The sequence below is a fragment of the Chelonia mydas genome, chromosome 10 (assembly GCF_015237465.2).
Source record: "Chelonia mydas isolate rCheMyd1 chromosome 10, rCheMyd1.pri.v2, whole genome shotgun sequence".
NCBI lineage: Eukaryota > Metazoa > Chordata > Testudines > Cheloniidae > Chelonia > Chelonia mydas.
In genome coordinates, this window is record NC_051250.2 from 83,440,435 (window position 1) to 83,456,516 (window position 16,082).

At 47.4% G+C, this 16,082-nt stretch overlaps 1 protein-coding gene across 27 annotated transcripts in view; it reads left to right on the forward strand.

Moving 5' to 3' along the window:
- PPIP5K1 (diphosphoinositol pentakisphosphate kinase 1) overlaps nucleotides 1-16,082 on the forward strand; it is a 199,230-nt gene that overhangs the window by 3,125 nt on the left and 180,023 nt on the right. For 19 of the 27 annotated variants that reach the window (XR_006284115.1, XR_005227113.1, XR_005227115.1 and 16 more), the window contains exons 2-9: nucleotides 2,199-2,346; nucleotides 2,712-2,886; nucleotides 6,098-6,293; nucleotides 6,373-6,463; nucleotides 8,907-8,992; nucleotides 9,486-9,640; nucleotides 13,145-13,246; nucleotides 13,600-13,761. Coding sequence is in view for 24 of the 27 variants with exons in the window: in XM_037911084.2 (XP_037767012.1) it covers nucleotides 2,740-2,886; nucleotides 6,098-6,293; nucleotides 6,373-6,463; nucleotides 8,907-8,992; nucleotides 9,486-9,640; nucleotides 13,145-13,246; nucleotides 13,600-13,761 (939 nt within the window). In the remaining 3 variants the exon portion in view is untranslated. Of the gene's footprint in view, nucleotides 1-452; nucleotides 2,887-4,655; nucleotides 5,244-6,097; nucleotides 6,294-6,372; nucleotides 6,464-8,906; nucleotides 8,993-9,485; nucleotides 9,641-13,144; nucleotides 13,247-13,599; nucleotides 13,762-16,082 lie in introns of those variants that run through there. The other 8 variants (XM_037911074.2, XM_043523294.1, XM_043523296.1 and 5 more) reach the window with 4 other exon arrangements.

The window sequence follows — 16,082 nt, forward strand, 5'->3', positions numbered from 1 at the left end:
ACCTCTATATAGTTGTTTGTTTATTTATTTAAAAACTGTCTTTGCTGTTAACAAGCATGTTATCTCGGGAGACACAAATCCACAGTTTGAGAACTGCAAAACTAAGCGTCTCTGATGGTATCTTCTAGACGGTAGCACTGAGTCCCATTGGGTAGATAGAAAGATTAACCTAAATAATCTATACAGAAACCCCTGGAACCCCATAAAATTGGGTCTCTAATCCATGAACTATTGGAATTTATTTACAAAACTTTTTTTAAACATTACATGACTATATTGTCTCATACTATAGAATTAGAATTTATAATCCCTATTCCATGATGAGATATCTTTGAGCTATCATGTATCTTAATTAAAACTATCTTTAGATAGGTTTTTTCCCTCAAAAAGCATTTTATTAAAAAATCCGATTTAAATTAAAAAAAAATCTTTTTTTTTTTTTTTTTAAAATCGTTGATTTTTATCCACCCTGGAGAAGACGCACGTTGACAAGTGTTGGCAATGGCTATATAATACAAAAGCAATTGCATATGGTGTGCCAAGGTTCCACCTCTGCTAGAGAAAAGGATCTTGAAGCCAAGGATTAATCCAGTTACACAGTTTCAGGCCTTCATTTTCTGGGAGTGGGTATCTGATAGAAACTTTCCATGGGGCTGATATTGGTGTCTGTGTAATGGGTGCCCAATTGCCTTTGCAGACTGGGGGATGAAATTATCACAGTGTGTAGATCATGATGATGTAAGTTTTATCTAAATTAAGTGCAGTGCATTCCCTTAAAAAATGTCTCTCCTACACTTCCTACTGCTTCATTGTCACTGGTGGAGTACCAGAGGGAGTGCTAATATCCACAGGGCATCATCAGTTTGTCACTGATACTACTTAGAGCAGGTCTAGATGACATGGTGGTAAAACAGCCAGTGGCTGCCTGGGCTCTGCTGGTGCGTCTACTGTAGCTACCATTGTTGGAGCTGGGCTGGCGGTGTTAATGCAATGATGAGAGTTTTAGGGGTTGGAGTAGGGTAAGGTGACATGGAAGCCTGGAAACAGAGGCGGCTGCATATAACAGCACAGTGGCACGCTCTCTGGGGTTTTGTCTGGCCATAGCATAGCAATAGTTATCCACCTAGAGGAGAGCCAAGCTGCTGCTGCTGCTGGCTGCTGCTTGCTTTTCTCAATCTTTGTTTCCCTTGACCTTAGTGCAGCATTCAACATGGTGGCCCACTCTCTTCTCTCGAACTCGGCTTTCTATTGTGCTTCTGTTCCTGCCTCTCTCCCCTCTGTCTCCATAATTATGGTTCCTGTGCACCAAAATCCTTCCTTTATGGAATCCTACTAGGTTAAATTCTTGGGCCTTTGCATTCTGTCTACCTGCTCCCTCTCTGTCATCACTTTATAATTCTAAAGAATACCTACTGCTTATACTCAACTGTACCAATCTTCCAGCTTTAATAATTCCACACACTGGGGCGTCTTGGCCTGGTAAAATTATGGTTTCATCTCTTGCGAGCTAAATGTCTGAGCCAATAGTAACTTTCCTGAGTAAGAGAAACCTCCTCAAGTACAAGTCCATCTCCTCTATCACCCATTTGCATTCACTGCAAATTATAACAAACCAAATTAAGCTATATGGGTGTAAAGCACTCTTGTACTGATTTGAGTCTCCACGCAGGAAGGCTGCACTGAATTAATTAAATTGATTTTGGTTGCTGTGATTTCTATGTGAAACCTGGGTCTCCTAGATAGGAGTCTGCAGAATTGGAGAGTAACTGAGTTGTTTCCTGGCCATGGCCCATTTAATGTGTGTGGAAGGCTTGTGGCGCCATGAAACTACTTTTAAAGCTGTGGTCCAAGATTGCAACCAGACAGAATGGATGAAAATAACAATTATTTAAAGAACAGATGTGTTGGATTTAAAACTATTTTTAATTGAACTTTTTAAAAAATTTGTGTTTAAACTCTAATGTATGGAAAAACTATGCCTGCCTGGGGAGTGCATACAAAGGGGTGCCTATTTTTTTGTCAGTTGAGCCCTAAGTGACCTACTTATGATTTAGATCTCAGGAAATCCTGACTTCCAGTCACGTGCTCTAAATATTGCTTCCCATTCTCCATGGAGTGTCTTGAAATTCTGCTACCCCTACCATGCTAACTTAAGTGCCTTGTGTGATTTGTCTTTTTGTTTTTTGTTTTTTTTGTAGGCTTTCCTGACCGGCGAAGGGATTGAAGCTTGGGGATTGGGAAGCAGTCTTCATTCTCTCCTTAGCTCCCCCCCACCCTCTTGAGTATCAGCTGGTGTCCTCAAGGATGGGAGATTGATGTAGTCAGCAGTCTGGAACGTACAGCATTGTAAGGGCTAAGTTTCATCGCGTCCAACTCATTAACTTTAGCAATGACACCATTCCCCTCCCAGCTAGTGCAGATGGATTAATTGCACATTGGAGGTGCCTGTTTGAAATGGCACTGGATGCTGGGCTTCCCCAGCCTGCTCTCAGGGCATCTTCTAATATCACTGGCTTCTGCCCCCACCCAGCCTAAAGTCTTCTTCCTCCAGCCCCAGGCACCTTCCACCAGTACTGCTATTACATTCCTGGGTTCATTCACACAGCACTAGTCCGGCCCCACCCACTCTAGGCTCTCTTCAGTAGCATCTGCCCTGGCTTGCTCCCCATTGTGGGTTCTTTTTTATCCTGGTTTGTACATGATGATTCCAGAGCGGGATGGTCGGCCACCCAGGCTGTAATGTCGTCCCTGACGACCTCCCATGAGGGCGAGAGCTCCACTCCCAGGTTTTTTGTTGGTACCAGAGATGATGAGACAGACTTTCTGGGATCAAACATGAAGACAGACGAGATCGATTTCTTTGAGGACGATGAGGAGTCAGAGTCGGTAAGTAGGTCCTGGTGCTATGGAGTGGGGTGCTTGTGTGTGTCCCATGTCCAGCTTTCTTCTCGGTTGCTTAGTTTTTACATGTGTGGTTACTTTTGAGGTTCCAGGGTGTCACAACCTGCAGGCCATACAAACCAGGCAGTGTGCATAGTAGTATGGAAATGTAATGTCCTAGATCCCCATCAGTAAGGCTATGATTTTCTCACAGAGATCACGGAAGCCATGGAATCGGTGACTTCCTCTTCAGCTCCTGGGACCTGCAGGGTCTCCCTGGCAGGGGCCCCCCTGTAGCTCCTGGCTACAGCAAGGGAACCCCGGAGTTCCAGGCCACCTGCAATGGGGCCCCCAGAGCTCTGAGCTGTCCAGGCGTGGTGGGGGGAACCTGGAGATGAGCCCCCCATTTTGTCACAGATATTTTTAGTAATATCCGTGACAAAAATCTTAGCCTTACCCAACACCAAATGCAGCACAATTGCTCCACTGTTCTCAGCACCCAATGCTCAGGCAAATTCTAGGTTTTCTCTTTCAGGTCCTTTAAATGGTGGTAGCAACAGGGTGGGCCTGGCTGCTTCACCCTTATATTGGATCACAGATCATCTGTACCCTGATATTACAGGCTGCAGAAAAGAGTAATCTCCTTCTGCTTGTGACTGCTTCCTTTTGCCTGTGTTTGCAAACCCCCTGACTGGCCTCTCTCCCAACCCCCTTTGTAAGTGGGATTAATTCAGAGGCGCAGGCACTACTGTACCTTTTCTTTCCTTTGGAGCTCTGTTACCCCTTTATCATTCTTAGTTACTTGAAGAAATTCACCATGAATAATGCAGACAGACCGCACTGAAGTTACCACGTGATGGTGTTTTCTGTGTGGCACTGGCCAGGGGCCCTCTGGGAGGCTTTGCAGGACTTCCATCTGTAGTTTTATGGGTTCTGACCCTTTGGCCTCGGGTGTGTGATATGGGCTGAGCCTCTGAGGGTTAATGCAGACAAGTCTTGTACCATAAATAGAAGGGGGAGCTGTGTTCACATGAAGCGTGGTGGTGGATTGGATGGGAATAAGCAGAATGTTTTCTTATGTGAAAATGATGAAGTAGCTCCCTAGAGAGTCCTCTGTCTCTCTTGCTGCTGGAGGGAGGGTGTTGAAACTGACAGGGTGTCAAGATGTTTTCTTGATATCTGGTTTAATAATGTGGTGGTTGGGGGCATGAGGGATTTGAATCCCTTGGTCTCTCCCCTTGCCATATTGTCCTAGATTGTAGTGTTCATGTCACTGCTTCGTATTTGTCTGGGGCACATAAGAGCCTAGATGGAGGGAGCATTTCCTATTTTAAATATTTCCTTAAACATGTTGGTGTGGGTCAGTGACCATTACAAGAAGAAGGGAGAAAAATTGTTCTCCTTAACCCCTGAAGATAGGACAAGAAGCAATGGGCTTAAATTGCAGCAAGGGTGGTTTAGGTTGGACATTAGGAAAAGCTTCCTAACTGTCAGGGTGGCTAAGTACTGGAATAAAGTGCCTAGGGAAGTTGTGGAATCTCCATCATTGGAGATTTTTAAGAGCAGGTTAGACACACCTGTCAGGGATAGTCTAGATAATACTTAGTCCTTCCATGAGTGTGCAGGGAACTGGACTAGATGACCTCTCCAGGTCCCTTCCAGCCCTGCAATTCTATGATTCTATCTCTTCTTCTGGGGTATTTAGCTTATTGTCAAAATCCTTTTAAACTAATAAGATGGTGTGATGTTATTGACATAACCTGGGACCGTATAGCTCATGGGCCATCAAGCAGGCTAAGCAGAGCTGACACCAGCTTGTCTGGAGTGTCCCCCAGAAGCATAGCATAAGTTTGAAATACAGACAGTACAGAGCCGATATTCATACCTTCAACTATAAAAATGGTACACATATACAGATAGCATAATCATAACCAGCAAACCATAACCTTGTTTTAGATACCTCATCTGACTCTCTTTATATAAGATTTGGTGCAACTACAGGACCTTGGTTGCAAAAATGATCTATATGTTCCCAGGTTATGTCAATAACGTCACAGATGGTTTCTCTGAAGATCCCGTTTGTGCAGGATTCTGACTCCCGGGTCTAAGCTCTTTATTAAGAGACCAGTAGAACTCCTCTGACTCTTAATGGTTTTTACCCTTGCGGCCAGTGGTAGTGGGAGTAGAGTGCTAGCCAAAGCCCCTTACTAAATGCTACTCCCACGTGTAGATGCTGACCTCTGAATGCTCCAGTCAGTCCCTACTCTTTCCTTGACTCTGTTGGCAAAGAAGCTCCCCGCAGGAGGCTGGTCTCATCATCTCTGCTCCTGTCCTTCTAAAAGCATACTGCCATGCCTCATCAGGTAGAAACATTGGCACAACAAGGGCCAAGCTATTTAAAAAACAGTCATTCTAGCAGCTGCACTGGCTGTGACTGCTGGAGTCAGGTTTGCAGAGAATTCTCATTCTGACTCCTAGTTTTCATACACTCTTAATCTGAAACGTTTGCGTTTATCTGAATTCTCCTGTTTGTGGTGTCTTGTCATAGGGGACTTTAAAAAAAAAAAGAAAAGAAAAGGGATGGGGGGGTGTTTGCACAAATTTTCTTGAGTTCTTTTGGTGTTACTGGTGGGGAATAGGGGAGGAAGTTACTCAGTGTTTTTAAGAATAAAAAAAATAATTATAAGCATTTTTGCAGATTCAGCCCATGAACTTTGTGGTAAAACTGCTTTTAAAGATGGCAGTTCCTAACTGCAGAATGCGTGCTGTGTGGAAGGGAACATGTGCAAATTCTCATGCTTGTCCATGGTCTGTGTTTGCTTGGCTGTGCATGTGCTTGTGTCACCAATGTGTATGTGTGCAAATCACTTTTCGCATGTGTATGCAAAGAGGAGATGTTAGAACCACATATTAGTTAAGTTATAACAAGTGGTAAGCTTGCAGTGCTTTAGAGAGTGACTCTGATGCTAGTGTAGATGTTCAGAGATAGGAGGGAGAATCTTCCGTGTGCTGGAGAATCGGGTGTTTTAAGATGCTTTTAATAGTTTTCACCTGCCGAATCCTGTGTCGTGGGTGGGATCTAAAGTGAGAATGAAGCATGTGTGTGGGTTGGGGAAAGCCCCATGTCTGTTCACAATTGCTGCCTCTCTGTGCCATTTGCAATTTGAATTCACTGAGCAAGCTGGCTCAATAATAAGCTTCCTGCTTCTCCCCTCAGCCTCCAGAACGGCAGATTGTGGTCGGAATCTGTGCCATGACCAAAAAGTCCAAGTCAAAGCCCATGACCCAGATCCTGGAACGTCTGTGCAAGTTTGAGTACATCACAGTGGTGATCATGGGAGAAGATGTCATTCTGAACGAGCCAGTCGAGAACTGGCCTCCTTGCGACTGCCTCATTTCCTTCCACTCTAAAGGTAAAGGTCTGTGCAGCCCCTGCCCCACAGGCCTGGCAGCAGGGAACTTGCATTAATAGCACCTTTTGCTGTTTTTCAGGATTCCCTCTGGATAAGGCAGTTGCTTACGCCAAGTTGTGCAATCCGTTTCTGATTAATGACCTTGATATGCAGTATTACATCCAGGACAGGTAGGGGTTCAGTGCCTGGAGAATCTCCTTCCTTCCCCTGCGGGTGAACTGCCTGGCTGACTCTGGTCTCCCTGAGTGCTGTACAAATGCTGCTGCTGCTTCACCTTCCCTGTGCTAATGGGTAGAAGGGATGGAGGAGGGGCCTTGGTTGCCTCTATTTAGCAGGTTTCTGGGACATGATCTCCTGATAACTTCCAGGTGGGATGATGTAAGGGGAAGGAATGGACTTACTCGGATGGAAGCAGGTGTATTTTGACATTTCCTGATTAGTACAGAGTGTGGGAAGGGCAGAGTGAAGTAGGCCAGGGGAGTGAGCTCACAGAATGAGAGATTGGAGAGATTAGTGAGGACAGGTCAGATCCTGGTGTAGGAAAGCAGGGAGTGGCAGCAGCAAGGGCAGGTGAGATTCTGGGGATGGGGTGGGAACAGCCAGCATTTTTGTAGCTACGTGCTAAAAGGTTAGACTCCTGGAGACCTAGCACTTACTTAGGGGGTCTAGCACTTGCAGCTCCCAGGAACACCAGCTGATTTGTGGGTGCCCAGCGCCTAACAAATTCAGGCTGTATATCTAAATATGGATTTAGAAGTCAGAGTAGGCAGCAAGGTTTGAAAACTTTGGCCTTGGATGTTTAGGGCTAGAGTGTCACACCCAGCCCTCCCCTCCAAATTTGCATTCCCAAAACGTTCCCCTGGAGTTGTGTGACTGGCATGCCCTCAAGCTCTGATTGGCAGATGCAAAGAAGGTAGTTATTGGTGTGAAAACCATAGCTTCCCCATTTGGGACCCGTGAGTGTGAGGACTCTGCTGCTGTTAGGTGTCCCTGACCAGGGTGGAGGTTTCTTGTGGTATGGTCTCTGCCACGCTTACTTGTTGCTGTCCAGTGCTGGAGGGTGTCGAAAGTGGTGCTCTGCTGTGCCTAGGTGTCCAGGTTGGGTGGGTGCAGGTGAGTAGGATGGGCACCCAGCTACCATTAGATTGTGACAAAGTGGGAATATTTTGTAATAATTTTGAGTCCTGTTTGTGCCTCAGTTTCCCCTATATGCTACGTTGTTACCCAGTGGGGTGGAAAAGGACTGTTTGCTCTCAGGGCACGCTGAGTGACATAGGTGAGGGTGTTGCCCCGCTGTCTGGGCCTTAGTCTCCATATCAGAGGAGCATCTGAGAAGCCAGTGGCAAATCCAGTTGCCAGGATATTGACACCTAGCAAGCAATGACCCAGAGGGGTATGGACTTCCCCACCTCTACGTAGGGAAGCTGAACAACAACCCCCAGCTTGAGATCAAAGGACAGGAGAGGCATGAGGTGGGGGATAAGAGCTGGCAGCTGAAAGGAGTTGGGGCTCTCACCTGGTCTGATGCAGGAGATCAGACAGCAAGACAGATAGAGCTTGAACCAAGGGGTTCACTGCAGCATGGCTGGGCTTGGGCTGGCCAGAATGGACTGTGCTTTAACCCTCAGTTCTCTATACTACCCTAAAGCCTCCCTAAGCTGTGTTCCAATTGATTAATAAACCTGACTGTTTTCACAAAGTTGTGAGTGTCACTACAAACGCTGGGTGAGGTGCATTAATTCCCTAAGAGTGTACAAGTCTACATCAGGAGTCTGAGTTGGACTTGCTGCATGGTGCTTACGATGGGAAGCAGGGGGGCTGCAGGCTCAGAGGTACAGTCTAAGGAGGTGGGGAAGCTGCGTGGCTTACCCTGGAGGAAGAGTGAGACCCCCTAGGAGATCTGGTACACTGAAGGCATTCCTCCAAGAGACTGGAAGCCATAGCACTAGTCCTGTGGATCCATGACATAGGTATCCTAGTTCAGGGTGGGCAATGCTTTGCTGCTCACAGGCATTCCAATCAGGGATGGGAGGTAGACTTCTCTGGGCAGGTGCATGCAGGTGCTTTGCCTCCCTTAGTGTCATGACTGGGGCTTGGGCAGTCAGGCGCAGTGGTCACGCAATGTGGCATTCTTAGTGGTTAGAGTAGTGGCTGTTAGAGGCCAGGAACAGCTCCGACAGTCAGGAACCAGGGGTCAGAGCTGGGGTCAGGAATCCCAAGAGCAAGCCGAGAGGCAGGTCCATTGCTACAGCTGGCAAGGGAGTCCACCTTGCTGCATAGGCATTCCTGGAACTCGTCTTGGGCTTCAGTGGGACGGCTGGACCGGTAAGGGACCACAAGGAAATCTGTTGGTCTGGGCTTTCAAGGTGTAACTTCCTGTCGTGTCTATGTGGTGATGCCTGTGGTCCTTCCATGGCTCCCGGGTGGTGGCATGAGGGTGCCAGCCATCCTGCAGACCTGGGTTCTAGTCCCAAACACGTTGAACCTCAAACCTAGACCTTGTTGCATTCACTCTACTTAGTGATAAATCTCCAAATTTTGTGTCGAGGTCACAGCCATGACCTTTCCACCTATTGTGTTGGCTTCCACTGATTTCTTGCCCTATCCCTGCAGGCGAGAAGTGTACCGGATCCTGCAGGAAGAGGGCATAGACTTGCCCCGCTATGCTGTGCTTAATCGAGATCCTGACAAGCCGGATGGTGAGTGTACCCATGGGGCAGTGGGAGTGACAGATGGCAAGTTCATCTCCCCAGAGAGCTCCGCTTTAGGTGGCTCGGCCTCAGAAGAGTCTGGGAATAGAGCTCGGGTACACAGGGATGCTGATGCTTCTCAACCTCCATTTACAAACAAACTGGCGTGCCTGGCTCCCCTGTGTGCCCTTGGTTACTAAGGCCTCAGAGGGCCAGCCTGATGCTATTCCCAAATATCCTGTGCAGCACACCCCAAATGCCTGGCAGTGTGGCTGTGATCAGAGCTGACTCCACCAGAGGAGTGCTTCCAAGGATGGTGCTAAAAGGGACTTGCTGTTAAAGATCAGACCTTGGTGGCAAGCCTGAACAGACATGATTCGCAGTCTATGCTGCTGACCCAGACGTGGGGTAGAGGAATGAGGTGGGGAGGGAGTGGTGAGCTGGATCCTGTGAAGCAGGCTTCCCCCTTTCCTGACCTGCTCCTGCTGTGCTTTGTCTGCAGAGTGCAACCTAGTGGAGGGAGAGGACCAAGTGGAGGTGAATGGAGCCGTTTTCCCAAAGCCGTTTGTAGAGAAGCCAGTCAGTGCGGAGGATCACAATGTTTATATTTACTACCCAACTTCGGCAGGTGGGGGCAGCCAGAGGCTCTTCCGGAAGGTGAGGAGAACTCCAGTTGCCATTGGCTGTGGGGTAGAAACTACAGAGCATGCCTGTTGGCAGATAGATAGAACTCCCATGTGCCTCAAGGCCAGAGATGCACCACCGGAAGGAGAGTCCTTGGGTCTGGGAAAGGCTTGTGGGGCCTCCTGGAGAGAGTGGTGGGGGAATCTGGTTTCAAGCTGACTGAGATTTTGTTGCTTGTTAAATGCAAACACCTATTAATGCCATGTTAAGAACGTGTTGTTAAATCACAGTGAGTCAGGAATTGCTGAAGAAACGGTTCCAGCAGCAGTGCCTGGCTTATGTGCTCAATCACACCAAGCACACTAATAGAATAGCCCCAAAAAAGCCTAGTAGATTTAAAAAAAAAAAAAAAAGTTGCTCAAGTGCTCATCCCATCAGCATGATCACTAGAGGTCATGGATAGTACCAGCTAATGCAGTTTTCATTCAGATGCCTTAGCCCCCAACTTCATGCTGGGTGTATCTACGCTACAGAATTAACTCCAGTAGTCTACCCTTGAATGACTTCCTTGGAGGTTAACCTATCACGAGGGAGAGTGTCCACCCTACAGAATAACAGCTGAGTGCGGGTGAATCCATGCTGGAGCTCTGCTCACTTGTGTGGCAGTGCTAGGACTTCTGGAGGCACATCTAACGGTTTCCTACCCTGCACATCACCAATCCCTCCATGAATACTGCGTCTCACCCTGGTACGCACTCTGCTCTCCATGTCTGGTGTCACTCTCAAGGCTTTACTTGTCTGTTTTTATCCCTTCCCCTATGCTTTGTTTTTGTTTAGCTTGTGCATTCTTTAGGGCGGGGAGCAGCTTTTCCTCCGGGTTTTGAATATGCCTAGCACAATCCAAATACTAAATTGTCAAACAAAGACTATTTAGTGACCGTTAAGGTTGCATCAGAATATTCTCCACCCACCCAAAAACCTTCACAACATGGAAATAGGCTGGCGGAAAGACCTGTGCATTTTTTCCACCTTTATATTGCCTACAGTGCTGTTAACACTACACTCCAGCACTCCATATGGCTTTCACTTCTTTTCCTCTAGACACACAACACAAATGCGGACACCAGCGTATCAAACTTGCACTACAATTCATTTACTTCTGTATCAACTTATATCAATAGATCTCCACACCTGACTCCCACATTCCATGCAGCAGGGAAGTTACTCTGCCTTAGCAATGTTGAGGGCACTGCTGAAATTTTACATTAATGACTTCTTGTTTTTGTATTTCCCTGACTGACATCTAAGTTGGGGGTTTATTGTCTTAGTCAATGATATGGGTAGTGAACTGCATGGGAATTTAAACAGAGGATAGATGAGGTTAGGGTTGAACTTTTGGTCTCCTTTTTTTGCCCTCAGAAGCGAGTGGTGGTGTTCACATATGACAGATTTGCTGTCAAATTGGCAGGTTCGGCATAGCACACAAACTTTCAGTGATGGGTAAAAAGTTATAAAATGCTCTATAGACAAGCGCGGCATTTTGAGCAATCGGTGCATTAAGAGCAGCAATTTGGCTGGAGTGCCGTAGGTTTCTTGCAGAAGGAGGCACAAAAAGGTGAGACACATGAAAATGCAAAGAGGTGATTTTTGAGCTCTTGTTCTCTCTGTATTGAGTTATTTTTCTCAAACCACCAGGAAATTCAAATAGTGTCAATTTACATTTTGTGGATTGGTTTTTATCATATCAATACGATTTTTTAAAAAGTAAAGGTTTAAAGCTTCCTTTAAATTGAAAACTTCTGACTTAGCATGAATTATGGAGTTAATACTAGCCCCTCCATAACTACAATATGTGGCAGCTGTTATCCAATAAGTTCTTTTAATGTGCTGGGGACAATGTCTTGTTTCAGAAGGTGGAGGAAGTAATTAGGGGACAGCCACTTTAGATTTGATTCTGACTGACATAGAGGAATTGGAATTAGTTCTGATTGAAGGTTGAAGACATTTTGGATAAAAGTGATCATGAAATGATAGATTTAATGGTTCAAAGGAAAGGAAGGAGTGAGAGCAGCAGAATAATGATGGATTTCAAAAATACAGAATTTACAGACTCAGAACTGGTAGATTTTCTTCTCATGGGACCTTACCTAAGGGGAAAAGTGGTTCAGGAGAGCTGAAATTTCTCATAGATAATGTTAAAGGTGGAACAGCAAAAAGGAAACCTATAAAATGTGGAAACATGGACAAATTGCTAAGGATAAGTATGAAAGAATAGAACAAGAATGTAGGGACCGAATTGGAAAGGCTACGGCATAAAATGCATTATGTACAGCATGGGACATAAAAGGACATAAGAAGAAGAGGTTCTATAAATACATTAGGAGCAAGAGAAAAATAGAAGTGTAGGTCCACTATTTAGCAAGGAAGGAGAGCTAATAACAGATGATGTCAGGAAGGCTGAGTTGTTTAATGTCTAACTTGCTTCAGGCTTCACTAAAAAGATTAATTGTGACCAGATGCTTAGCACAATTAACATTTAACAACAAGGAGAAAGGAATGCAAGCCAGAATAGGGAGAAAACAGGTTAAAGAATATTAAGGTAAATTAGATGTGTTCAAGTTGTCAGGGCCTGACCAAATTCATCCTCGGGTACTAAACGAACTAGTTGAAGTAATCTTGGAATTGTTAGCGATTATCTTCGAGAACTCATGGAGGATGGGTGAGGTGCCAGGGAACAGAAAAGGTCAAACACAGAATCTGCCTTTTAAAAAGGGGAACAAAGAGGACATAGGGAATTATAGACCAGCCAACTTAACTTGATACCTGGAAAGATAATAAATTGGTTAGTCTCTAAGGTGCCACAAGTACTCCTTTCTTTTTGGAAAGATACTGGAACATATGATTAAAACATCAATTTGTAAGCTCCTGGAGGATAACAGAGTAATAACAGTCCACATGAATTTATCAAGAACAAGTCACACTAAATCAACCTAATTTCCAAACCCATCAGGGATTGTCTAGGTTTACTTGGCCCTGCCTCAGTGCTGCGGGCTGGATTAGATGACCTCTTGAGGTCCCTTACACCCTTGCATTTCTGTGATTCATACCCAGTTTCAAGGATCCCATTCCATCCCTCTTCGCTGCAGCCTTTTGGATTAGGTTGTTCCCTAGGAAGTGCTACTGCTTACGTTGCCAAGCTCTTGTGTGGCTGAATTTGATTTTATTTAAACTTCCCATTTAGCTCTTTGTTAGGCAGAGTCCAAACAGTGGAACACTTTATCATAAAAGAGGAGAGTTTGAAGGGAAAGTACTTTTCCCTGTGTGCTGCTGTGTGTTCGTGTGAGAGAGAGAGAGAGAGAGACTTATCCACAGTCAAGCAGACGGACAGACTAATAAGTGCTGTTAGGGTGCCTGGCCTGTGTGGTTCCTCACTCTTTTTCCCCCTGCAGCAGTGGATCCTGCATGAGCATATTTTAGCTCACACTGAACACCTCCCTTTTTACCTCCTCTGAGGTTCTCTTCATCTTTTGCTTTCAGATCGGTAGCCGGAGCAGTGTTTACTCCCCTGAAAGCAGTGTACGGAAAACGGGCTCGTACATTTACGAGGAGTTCATGCCTACAGATGGCACTGATGTCAAGGTGAGGAGAAGGCTGGAGTGAAAGTGAGGGATGGCTGCCTCCTTGGCCAGACCTTGGGCAGCTGTGGTCTTAGTAGTCTAAGAACTCTGCTGAGAACTCTTTGGACTGTTCCCTCCGGATAGTCAGTGACAGCACTGCCTGATCAGGGTGAGGATTTAATGCTTGTCTGCTTCAGACATTAAAGAGGAGAGTGTGTGGCACCAAACCTCCTTCCACTTCTCCATATGTCTGCAGCCCAGGTGTGTCCTGGTGGGTTCCAGTTAGTTTGTCTGTCTGCTCAGCTGTAACTTTTTGGAACCTGGCTAGATAATCCAGTGATACAGGCCACCTAGCTCACCTCTGTCTCTGCCCAGGTGTACACAGTTGGGCCGGATTATGCCCATGCGGAAGCCCGGAAGTCCCCTGCTCTGGACGGGAAGGTTGAACGGGACAGTGAGGGGAAAGAAATCCGCTATCCGGTCATGCTGACTGCCATGGAGAAGTTAGTTGCCAGGAAAGTCTGTGTTGCCTTTAAGGTTTGTGCATCTCCCATTCTGCAGGAGTAACAGACTGTTCCCTGAAACATCCTGTTTGTGCCCCAGGCATCCACTTATGCCACAGCCTGTCACCCCAGTGGCCCTGACACCCCTGTGGCCGAGGTCTGTAACCAGTCAGGAAAGCTCAGGGGACACGGGGGTGGAGGGAGGAAGGGAGCGGCTCAGAAGTTTTCTGTGTGTTCTCAGCTACATGTGGGCTGAGAACATTTAGTCTGCTTGTGTTACATTGGTTGGTGTCACTCTCTAACTTGTGGCCTGCCATCTGCTACTCCCCTGGCCTGTCCCTTCCTTCACTACTCTTTCCCACTCTCATGTACATTTTGGTGCGTGTTTTCCACCACTTTTTCAGTGTCTGTTTTGCTGTTGGGCCTGTGTACATTAGATGCTTTGTGGCATTGCTACCCGCTGGTTTTGGTCCTGTGCCTGCATGTGGAATTGCTCCTTGAGTTTCGCAGGGTTGCGTTTCTCAGGGTGTTTGCACCATTTAGAGCCAGTCTTGAAAACCCCTTCCTCTGCACCATTAGAGTAATAATGTGGATAGGAGACCCAAGCATTGCAGCTGCACTGGTTCAGCTGTCTTTCTTGGTGCATGCATCCAGACATGTTCTTCAGCCATGGTCACTATTCCGGTGCCATTATCACAGCAGCCATCGGCACTGTCCACGCCACTTGGCCCCTTCAGACTACCACACGTGGTCCCCCGCCACACATCTGGATTCATGGAACTGTTGAGACCTACTGCGAAGCTGTTGGTTCCATACTCTGATTCTCTGCTGCTCTCTGGTCCCCTGGACACCTCAGTCCTGCCTTCCTGCTCCTTCCTGAGTGGCACACTTCTTCCACACGATTTGCACTGCCAACGCTGTCGGCTCCACCCCTACCAGACCCACTGAGGCGGATTAGGTTTTGTGGGGCCCTGGACCAGAGCAAGTCGGGGGGGGCCCCTCACCACCCCTTCCGCCTGCAGTCTCCTCCCTCCCCCCTCCCCCCCCAAAGCGTTCCTGCCAGGGAGTGGGGGTCTGGTCACGGGGGCTTCCCGTGCTCCGTGGCAGGAGAGGCAGGCAGGTTGGGGTGCAGGGGCGCCCATTTTTCCGGGGCCCCCAATTGGCCGTGGCCTCTGGGCATGGGCCTGTTGGCCCAGTGGGTAATCTGCCATCCTCCGAGTCTGAGTGCTTCTCGGAGCCAGATCCCTCCTTCTCACTTGCCCAGTCTCACAGTCCAGATCCCAGGTGCCGACCACCGTATCCTCATTGAGCCATGGTTCCCTCCGGGGTCTGCCACTGCACAGCGACCCATATGCTTGGTCCTACTAGCCTCCATGGGACCTGTACTGGGACCATAGTGTGCCTCTGGCGGCATCCTGCCGACTATCGGCTACCTGCTCCACGCCCTCCTCTGTTTATTGTGAAGGGGAGGAAGACATAGTGCAACTGGTACTTTGGGTCCCTGTTGGAGCCTGTTCATTGCCAGATGAGGCACTGATCCTGCTCTCCCTCTCCCCACCCGATTACCATAAACAATACCACAACCTGCTTCGTCGTGTGGCCATAGCTTTTGGGCTTATGCGGGAGGAGATTGAGGATAAACAACATCAGCTACTGGACCTCCTACAACCACCAGGACCTTCACAGACTGCCCTCCTCATTCATGAAGCCATCCTGCAACCAGCACAGATGGTCTGGCATACACCAGCCCACTGTGCCCCTACCACCAAGCACTTGGAGAGAGGCGATACTTTGTCCTGTCTAAAGGCACGGACTTCCTTTTCACGCACCCACCTCCCAACTCACTGGTGGTTCATGCAGCGACCAAACATGCTCGCCAACACCACCTCAAGTCACTCTTCTGGACAGGGCAGCCAAGAAGTTGGACCTTTTGGATAGGAAGGTCTACTCTTCTGTGGGGCTGCAGTTCTGCATCACCAGCTACCAGGCCCTGTTGGAGAAATATGACTTCCTCTCACATTCAAAGCTTTCAGAGTTTCAGCTTTTCTACTGCCAGACGAACAGCAAGACTTCCAGGTGCTGCTGGACGAAGGTCACCTGCTCACCAAGGTGAGCCTCCAGACAGCTGTACAGGCTGCCGACACTGCATCGTACTCATGGGCGACTGGCATAGTACTTGGTCACAACTGCTGTCTCTAGCTGTCTGGGCTCCCTAAGGAGGTCCAGGCCATTCTTGAGGACACTGGAGCAGCATCGACCCGCACGGCCTCTTATAGTCTTGGATGCATCCGTGGACAAGGCACGATGCACGTGCGGGTCAAAGGACGTTTTACAATACAAAACTGTTCTGGCTGC